Below are 10,422 nucleotides of genomic sequence, written 5' to 3'. Positions count from 1 at the left end.
GCCTCCGGTATCAGCAATTAATAACTTATTGAGCGCTTTCTATGTGAGAGACAGTTTAAAGCACTTTTAATAGATGTATTCTTTTAATTATGGTAACTGGAGAGATGGCAAGCGGTTAAGTGTACCGGTCTTGGAGAGGTCCAGAGTTCGGTTCTCAACACCCACATGGGAAGGCCCATTTTGCCTCCAAGCATATCCATTGCCTCTGGCCTCAGGGGGCATCATACGTACATAAACCCCCTCCACACGCACACTTATACATGCGCATAATTACAAATAATAAAAATAAATTATGATAACCGCCATAAAAACTAACAAACAGCAGAAGAGGAACCACACTAGCCTTTCCCGTGCACAACCCTAAGGATAAGCAGCAATGAAAACACCTTGTGGGCACAGAAATTACAACCTATCCCTTTAAAAGTAAGCAACGGGTGGGCGGGAGCAGGCCAGTCACTTGCACTGCTCCTGCGGGCCGCCCCAGGGCCTGTGGCGCGAGAATCTAAGCCACGTGAAGGCGACGTGGGGGCACTCTGGCTTCCCTAAAGCAGTCTCTATGATATTCTTCCCAGCAACCCCTTGGGTAGCGGCGGTTACGTGACAGGCTTTGGCCTCCCGCAGGTTACCACGTGATCGTGGCCTGCAGTAGCGTGGCTGCTGTGAGGTACCTGTGGTCCTGAAGGGCGGGCGGGTGGACGGGCGGACGGACGGGCAGGGAAGCCACCGCGGCCTCTGGCGGACTCTGACTGGTGGCCGAGTCGGGAGCCGCCATCAGGCGTTAACTGCTTTTTGCCTGAAGCTCCGGTCGGCCCTTTGCGTTACCTCCGCCGCGGCCTCCCGCACCTCAGTGCCGGCCAACTTACCTTTGTGATTCGAGACCTTGGAGAGTGAGGCCCAAACTCTGGACGAACTCCCAATCCGCCTCGCGCTTCCTTTCCTCCGTCTCTTCTTTTACACCACCGAATCTCTTGGCCTTTGAGGTGGTCTGCTCAGCCATATCTTCAGACCTAGTTTGGGGCAGTAAAGGTAACTGAGGAAAACGGCCCCCAAGTGGACAAAGGCGGAGGCAAGAATCGAGCAGGCCCAAGGGTTGCAGGCGGTGAGACTAGGCAGTTGAGGTGGTGAACAAGAAGAGTACTGCGAAATTAGAAGGCATTGCAAGCGACTTGTTGCACGATGGAAGAATCTGATCCTGAGAAAAAGACGGAAAAAGAGAATCTTGGTCCGAGAATGGAGCCTCCACTAGGGGAACCGGAAGGATCGCTTGGGTGGGTGAACGTTTTTTTTTTTTTGTATCTGGAAGGGCTGTAAATTGAAGAGAGTACTGTAAAATGCAACTCCGAACCTCTAGTGAGAAATAGCTTCTTAGCATGGTTGAGTGGTATCATGTTCTTGATGACAGACCACCCTGAAAAGGGGGCTGGTGCTAGCTGAACAGAAAGAGCCCTTGGGCTGAGGTTCATAATTCGAATAGAGGCAGTTCTCAGTTCTTTTTACATTTTCTATACAGGTTGATATGACCATGTTGAGGGTAAAAAGAGAGGAAGAACAGTCATTTGCTGGCTAGTGACATATAGTGCAATCTGCCAGTTTGGGACCTGAGTATTTTGTGCCTTTAATGAATGAAATATGACTTGGAAGGACAGTTGAAGGGCCAAAGAAGCGTCCAGGTTTTAAAAATAAGGAACTGCATTTTTTAAAAAGTCAGTATTCAAATGTGAAAATGTTATTTGATTATCAAAGTACCCCATAATGATCCTTTAATTTTTTAAGATGACAATCAAATATTGAATTTAACAGCTTGTTTATAGGATCTGTCTCCTTGAGCTTGCAAAGTAAACAGGGAACATGAACTGAGTTTTTTATAATTTGGGAAAATGAAGGCGTCTACTCTTGCGGTTGTCTTAGTGTTTTTCTGTACCTCCACATTTACTTTTTAATTTCTAAGGCAATTAGATCATGGAAGCTCTGTCTTTTGGTTTATATCTGCAGGTGGGTGATACCAAATACAGCCATGAAGAAAAAGGTAAGATGTATTAGGTACATCAGAAACATGAAGGTGAAGGTAAGAAGTTACCATTGAGGAAATAAGTCTTTCTGGATTATGTGGTCTATCTGGGATTACATTTTCTAATGTAAATCTAGGTCAAGCTATATGCAAATACTACAAAACCCTCTGTGTGCACGTTTATTTTTTAACCCAAATCAAATGTTACATGCATTTTTCTAGCTGAAATTGGATGTTCTTTACTTTGTGTTCTTATGGTTCTGTGCCCCACCTTGGTACTTGAGCAGAATCAAAGAGTGCAGCTTTGGAGCAAATTTCTTGACCGTTTTGGGATTCATTGTCATTTGTAAAATGCTGATAATATTAGCCATCTCATAGAGTTGTTAGGAAGTTTAAATGAGCGCTTAGATTAGTACCTAACATGATTGTCCTTGTCTTTTCATAAGCAGCTGAGGTCAGACCTTTTCACTAAAAGAAAACAATTAGGAGCAAAACTTGGATACAATGAAAAATTTAAAGAACTGTGAAAAGAGAAGAAAAGCAGAAAGTAACTTGCTGTAATTATTCTACAATGTACATGTATCGGAGAATCGATTTGTACCCCAGAAATATAATTATTGTTTTCAATTAAAATTTTTGAAAAGGGCAAAAAATTTCATTTTGATTTGAGACTGGCTCAGCAGTGACATTTTCTTACTGAAGTGAAGATATAGCTATACATATATACATATATATGTATATATGAATTGAATCAAGCCTGAATCTAGTATGTTTTCATTAATACACATAATCAGACATTTTAGTAAAATATATTGGATTGAGGGTAGACAAGGTATCCCTTTCATTTGAAAAGTAGTAATCGGAAGTGTATTTCATAAATTTTGTGCTTAAAAGGACTCTTGAAGGTCATTTTACTCCCATTTCCTTCTAGTGAAAGAATATATAGAATCTTTGACAGTTGTTAGTCTGTGTCAGATGCTAACACTGACAAGAAAGATGTTTGCATTTATAAGGTCTCAGTTTCAACCAGATAGTTGTCACTGATAAAAGCTCTCTTGCTTTGCATTTTTGTTTTAACAGCTTTTTCACTTTTTTGATGAGCATATTTAGAACATTTATTATATGTTGGACACTGGAGATACAAAGGGACTCTCTGCCCCTTCAGAGCTTGGAGTTTTATGAGAGACAGTTCCCCAAATGAGTACATTATGGTCTACATTCATATAGCAGTACCATTGGGAGACAGGCAAGACACCTTAGTCAGCCTAAAGTAATGGGTCAGAGATACTTTTGTGGGTTGGGGGTGGTGAACCTAAGGGTTGAACTCAGGGTTGCACATGTTTTAGGCAACTGCTGTGCCTCTGAGCTACATTCCCAGCCCCGGAGAAAATTTCTGAGGAGATTATTATTGAACCAAGTTCAGAAGGGTAAGTGGACTTAGCTAAAAGAAGAAAAGAGAATGAATGGTAGAGAATACAACATGAAATACAAACATAGAGACAGGACTCCCTAGAGGGCTAGAAGCAAAGAGACAAGCCATTCAGTTAAATGTGGCCGGATGCTAAACATTCCAGGCAAGGAGAGGCAGGAAATAAAGACAGAAGTAGGTGAACTCGATCAAGAATCATATATGTACTTTTAAGTACTCAATTCTGTAGGCCATGGTGAGCTTAAAATGAAAAAGGAGAAACAATAACTAATGAAACAGAAGAAAGTGGAGGGGATAAAGTCAAGGGCTGGAGTAGGAAAGTTGACCGTGAAGAAGGAAGAACTTTTTCAGTTATACTGAAATCTGCTAGATTGTTCAGTGTATAAAACCTTAGATGATGAGGCTAGGATGTTTCCTTTTTAAGATGATTTTTTCTATCGTAGTTCTATATAAATTAATACTACATATAATAAATTCACTGCAGTTGCATTGCCAAAATGATATGTGACTTGTAGTAGGTACGTGCCTAGCTCCTGTAATGTTAATCACCATTGTTTAATTAATTGCAAGTGTTTATACTTGTTGGTACTTTTTCACTTCTGTAAAATGACAAATATAGGAGAGAAATAGGTCCCTTTATACTAGAGTTGCTCTAGATTCTTAACTTTTTTCTTTTTTTTCCTACTTTGTCCTTAGGTGCTATTGATGGGTAAAAGTGGGTCTGGTAAGACCAGCATGAGGTCTATTATCTTTGCAAATTATATTGCCAGAGACACACGTCGCCTTGGTGCAACAAGTAAGATGTTTCATCTTGTAAAGTGAGGTGACCTTAACTATTAATAATCTGCATAACACACTTGATTGCAGTAGCTTGGGGATGGAAAGGTTGAAGAATTTGTTTTGGAGCATGCTTCCCCTTTTTGCATTTTTCTTCGGAATGGTATGGCCTAATTCTGATTATTACTGCTCACTGTCTTGGGGGTGCCGCTTTCCTTTCTAGGTTGCTTACAAAGTATGATGCTGTTAACCAACTTCTTGTGTATCCTGCTATTTCTTAAGCAAGCATAGGGTCCCTTTTGCTTTTTTTGTTTTGTGGGGAGAATGCCTGTATATAACTGTTAAGTACACAAAGGGAAATCATCAGTATTAACTAAAATACAATAAAACCTAAGATTTTTAAGAACAGGAGTTAGTCCTTGTCTTTACTGAAAAGTAAATTTAGGAACAGTAAGGAGAGAGGTTAACCTGATCTGCCCTCTGCTGTTTTCTCTTCTATACACTTAGATCTTCTCTTTGGAGCATCTACTCTGACTTGGGAATGGCTCGATTGTTAGTGTAGACTCTGTGAGCTGCTATGGTGGCCAGAACAGTGAATCTCAGATCCTGGGAGTGCTCTTAACTCATCGGAAATAAATCTGTCTGAAGTAGATTATTATTTCATTCTGTAGCATCTAAGCATTTCTGGATTCTGCCTTTGTTCTTGACTTAAAGGAGGCATTGTTCTACCTGGCCTTCAAAGATTCTTGATCTGGGGTTTTAGCATATACAGTACTTTTAGGGACCGGTCACCAGTGTTCTTTAACATGCCCTGCTCTGAATTCAAGGATAATAAGCATCCTTTAAACACTTTTTGCTCCATACACCTAGAATACAAAGAACACCTTATTTCTGTTTGGGGGCTTGGAGTGTAGTATAGACTTACATAATGAGGGCAGCTTTAATGTTGAGAATGCTTTTTCCTAGGTAGGGCCCCAAGTCTACTTTGCTTTGTTTCTGTTATGGTCCTCTTTCTGTTCCCTAAGCATCTGCAAATATTTGAGAGTGCTCAATGTCTCTCAGTTTATCCTGCTCATTCCCTGCCTCCCAAATCTGTTTTCCATAAGTTAAACATCTCCAGTTCCTCGTTTGACATGATTTTAAATTGTTTTTTAAGGACTTGCTCAAAGTTGTTTACATTTTTCTTACAAGACTTGAACATATATGGTCTGATCAGGGCAAAGTAGGCCTGTTGCATCCTTTATTCAGGTCATTGCATTGCTGTTAGCATGATTAACCCCACCTTCTTATTTTAGAGCAACCTTTATTTTGTATAGTTATACGAAAAGCCCCAGTTCTTCTTCACATATATATTTTTTTAATTAAAAAATACATCCTCTGGCTCTTGTACAGTTAATATTTTGAACTTAACAATGAATCTTTATTAAATTATTAGCATTTTTTAGTTATGGAATCCAAGCCACTGTCTCTGTGAGTTGAAGTTTTCTTGTGCACGGAAAAAGCGTTAGAGTCATTTTCATTTTAACTAATCTCTCACCTGATAGTTTAGCTATCCTTCATAAGTTATAGATACCTTGTATATTTGCTAAGTATATCATCTAATTTTTATCAAAATCAATTGGCAAAAATTTTGATCCAGATAATTTCTACTATGGCTTATCATGCTTATAGAATTGGCATCTAGCCTCAGGAAAAGTCTACCTGTCCAAACGCCTGTCTTGATTTGATAAATTTAATTTTTTTTTCTCTGCTAGGTTAAATATCTAGGTCTAGTGTATGTGTAGTTTTGGGAGATTAGAGATGCTAATCCTTATTGAACTACTGTTATTTTCGAGGCTTACATGCATTCTTTCATTTAGTTTCATTGTTAGCTTTACTGTAATAGATGATGAAAGTATAGCTTAGAAATTAATTGCACTCAACTATAAGCATCAGAGCTGGAGTATCAATCCATGTTCTTCTGTTTATTATGGAACAACCTATCTAGATTACAGTCATCAATTCCTGGGAGACGTTTTCTTTATGTTTTAAAGTCTACACACTTTGTTGAAACATCTCTTAATATTACCAGTGATAGTTGCATTTTCAGCTGATCATCTGAGTTGGTTTTTTACCCTGAATCCAATGAATAGTTTCACAACAAAGATTTCAGAATTATTCAAACTGATTAAAATAGTTTTGGCATAACCTAGCAGCATCATTATGAACATAGTATTGAAAATTATATGTACTATTCATTAAAATAGGCCGTTGATTCAACAAGTATTTTCTGGAGCTTTCTGTTTGTCAAACACAGTCAATGGGACAGGGCTCTTGCCTTTAAGTATATTTCAAATGGGAATTCGATTAGTTATACTTTACTAGTAGTTGCTGAATCTCCTTAAAGGTAGCAGAAATGTAATTTAAAATATTATATTGGCTTTAATGATTTAGCATACCATCATTAACTGGTTTGTCATTGATGAAGAAAGGTCTGTTTTATTGATAAATATGTAGACTAGTTGAAAATACATGTAGTATGTTGCTTTTTATTTGATACTCCTTTTTATGCAGCTACTGGTTTTCTTTGACTTTACTATATTAGTGTTTTCCTAGATTTTCATTCCTTCAAAAAGTCCAGTTTTTTTTTAATAAACTTGAAACCACCTATGTTTTGAACTTAGAAGTAAGGAAGAAACTATGATGTTAATTTATTAGGTAGGTGTTAAAGTGTGTTTGTTAGAATGGTAAATTTTTCATTAAAATGACAAAGTATTTTAGTCCTACTTTCTCAAAATTCCCTGTTCTCTTGGCTTTTTTATTTAATGCTTTATTACCCTGATTTTCTTCCCTTTATCTTTAAACATCCCTCCCTGCTTTTTTTTTAAAAAAAAGGTAATCTTCCTGATTTTTTAAAAAGATAATCTTACAGTATTTTCTTCTTTCTGCCCCATAAGTGTATGTGATTAGCCAGAAGTTCTTTTCTTCATTCTTTTCAATTACTCTGATAATAACAGAATAGGAAGATCAAGAGAACTATAAGAACATAATAGGAAACATGAAAGTTAACAGGGGAACAGGAAGCAGGATTTAGATTGGTAGTCAATCTATTAGAAAGCTTTAAACAGGAAAGTAACAGGGTCACAGTTATATTTAGTATTTTCAATTTTAATTCAAAAGTAATATTGTGGGAAAAGTCAAACATTACATAAATATATAAAGAGTATTCTGTCATTCATTGTCAGGCCGACTTCCTAAGGACAGCCACCATTAGTAGTTCTGAGGTTACCATTCTTCTTGGGGCATACAATTATGCATACATAGAGAGGCAAGTTCTTTTTAAAGAATGGTATTAGACTCAGCATTTTGGACACATCATTATATCTGTAATAAAGGGTCCAGATTGGAGTGAGGTAAGGCTAGAAACAGGTGTCCTCAGAACCAGAGAGCTGGACCTCACTAGATACCCACTCTGCTGGTAACATGATCTTAGACTTTCCATGCTTTTGGAGCTGTGAGAAATAAATTTCTGTTTATTTTTCAATAAATTATTTTAGTGGGCCTGGTAAGAGATGACAGGAGTTTAATTTGGCTTAGGGTAGGGTAGTAGATGCGGCGAGAAGCTCCTGGATTTGGCATATGTTAAGGAAAGTAGTAGAGTCAACAGAACTTGCTGGGAAACTTGGGGAGAATAGTGAGAGAAAGAGAAGAATAAAGAATGAAACAAGTTTTGGCTTAGGCACTAGTTAAATTAACTGAGATGGAGAAAACTGAAAAAGGAATAGATTTTGTGGGATTGAAGGGGAGATGGGTTATATTTGGATATGAGTTTGGGATTGTTCTCTTTTATTCCTTTACAGATATAAAGTATATGAGTCAAAAAGATAGGATAGAAATCTGTACTAGTGTTACCTATTTATGAGGCAGTATCCAGGTGGTAAATGAAGTGTTATGAATATTATCTTGCCTTGGGGAAATTATTTAGATGAGAAAGTAACCAAGGCTGGAGTCCTCAAGAATTCTAACATTTAAGGGACAGAAAGAAGAATAGGAGCCTGTGAGGGACAATCTTCCTCAGAGTTTGTAGGTATGATACCAGAGACCAAGAGAAGAGAATGTTTTTTGAGAAGAGTAGTCAACAGTGTCATGCTGCAGAAAGTAAGACAAGGACTAAAAAAAGTCCACTGGATTTGCTAATGGACCATTGATTACTGAATGAGACTTAGTCCTGTGATATTGGAGTAGAAACTAGATTTCTGTCCCATATGCCCTATATCTAAAAAGTCACTGAATCCTGTCACTTTTATTATTGCCTTTCCTTTTCTCAGTAGCACTTCTTTCCATTTTTTTTTTTAGTACTAGACCGTATACATAGTCTTCAAATTAATAGCAGTTTGAGCACCTACTCTCTCGTAGACTCTGTTGGAAATACAAAGACATGTAAGATATGATTCCTTTTCCAAAGAGGGGGAAGTAAAGGGGACAAGGGAAGTAGATTGAGCACCTACTATGTGCCAGGCACTTTCTGTTTTATATATATATAGTGCTTGTTGACTCCTCATAGTAATCCTGTGAGATCAATACTATGCCCCTTCCTTCTACTTAATGGAACTGGAAGCTAATCCTAAGAGGTCAAGTGGCTTCCCCAAAGTCACACAGAATTAGAGACGATATATAGTCTACAATCTATATGACTTATTTTATCATGAATGACTTGTGTCTACAATCTAGATTATGAGAAGATGAAATTGTACAAAAGTTGGATAGACTTTAAGCAACAGCTTTGAGGTAGACACAGAGGCCATTGAGTTGACTATAACATAAATTATGTAGATTTTAATTACTAACATTGAGAAATTTTCACTATAATATCTTCCATTATTCCTTCTTGAAGTTTATAGTGCCTGGCAGAGAGTAGTTGCTTAATAAATGTTTGAATGAGTTCAGAGGGACAGATGATGGTAAGTTGGGTGTGTTAGGCAGGGAGGGCTTTTAGAAGAGATGGGATTTAGTATGAGTCTTAGGAGTAACTTTGAAAGGAAAATGGTGGGGGTCTTTGCAGCAAAAAGATAGAATATGCAATAGATAATGGGAAGGAAATATAAAGCAGAGGTCGCAAACAGACAGCCTATGTGCTGGTAAGGCCTTTTGATATGTTTTATTTGACTTGTACAGTGTTTTAGAAAAATTGGAAGTAGTTACCTTATATAAGTTACCTTATATTTTACATAAAAATCTAATTCAAGCTACTATGAAAATTTAAAAATCTGGTAACCTGATCCAATATTCTTGAATGGCAAATGAATAAGAGCTAAGTAACTGCTATCACCTTTATGACCCATTGGGTAGATGTTTACCCTCATATGTAGTCAACTTTGATGGTGTAGGTTTGCAGACCTGGCCTGTATTAGCAAGTTTGCGACCCCTGAATGTAAAATATGTTGGAGACTGGGAGGTAGTAGGATTTGGGAGGCTGGAGTGAAAGGATTTATGAATATGAATTACTGGGGATTATAAGGGTAGATTGGAAGCCAAATTGTGAAGGACCTTAAATGCACTCCCATTAAACATGGAGGTGCCATTATGTTTTGAATGGGGAGTGATATGTTCAAAGTAGTGTTAAGAAGATGAACCTTGCAATAGCCTATAGGGTGATGTAAAGTAGATAAGGCTTTCTGGTGAGGAGGTCAATTATGGAGATTTTATAGGCCTGAGATAAGTACCTTCTTTAATGTTGGGTGGGGAGTTATAAAATAAAGAATGGAATTAAGAGATATTAGAAAGAACTAGAAGTGAAAGAATCAAAAATGGAAAAACTAATAAAGTTGTAAATAGAAGGGAAGGTCAATACAGGAGTTATGTTTTATGTTTATTTTATGTTTGTTTTTTGTTTTTTTATTTTTGTGGTGAAGTTGGTAGGAGAAGGTGGGGTTGAGAAGATCAATTAAATGGTGTATGTCACTGTCTTACACGTTAAAATTTTAACATTGGTATTATAATTGGAGCTTGTTTCTGCTGTGAGTACTAAACTCCTGAAATTTAAAATGACTTACACAAGAGCCAATTCCTTAGCTTAGGATAGTTTAGGTGCCCACCTTGCCACTAAACCACATGACTAAACTGAAAATCACCTTCTTCTTATCGCTTTGAGCATTTCACTCCACTTTGGTCCTTCTAAAACCCATGGGTTAGTGATTCGCTTATTTTAAATTTCACCTTCCTTACTACA

General features: G+C 37.6%; 1 protein-coding gene across 2 annotated transcripts in view; it reads left to right on the top strand.

The window, feature by feature from the left end:
* Window positions 1-614: 614 nt before the first annotated feature.
* The window catches only part of Rragb (Ras related GTP binding B), a 33,074-nt gene continuing 23,266 nt past the window's right edge, over window positions 615-10,422 (top strand). Inside the window, exons 1-4 of one of the 2 annotated variants that reach the window (XM_008829262.3) lie at window positions 615-1,268; window positions 1,993-2,026; window positions 4,134-4,233; window positions 8,550-8,633. In XM_008829262.3, coding sequence (XP_008827484.1) covers window positions 1,177-1,268; window positions 1,993-2,026; window positions 4,134-4,233; window positions 8,550-8,633 — 310 coding nt within the window. In that variant the 5' untranslated portion in view covers window positions 615-1,176. The remainder of the gene's footprint in view (window positions 1,269-1,992; window positions 2,027-4,133; window positions 4,234-8,549; window positions 8,634-10,422) is intronic. The other variant, XM_008829264.3, reaches the window with a different exon arrangement.

This window comes from Nannospalax galili, unplaced genomic scaffold, assembly GCF_000622305.1.
Source record: "Nannospalax galili isolate Female #2095 unplaced genomic scaffold, S.galili_v1.0 scaffold994, whole genome shotgun sequence".
NCBI lineage: Eukaryota > Metazoa > Chordata > Mammalia > Rodentia > Spalacidae > Nannospalax > Nannospalax galili.
This window is presented reverse-complemented; position numbering and strand designations above follow the sequence as displayed.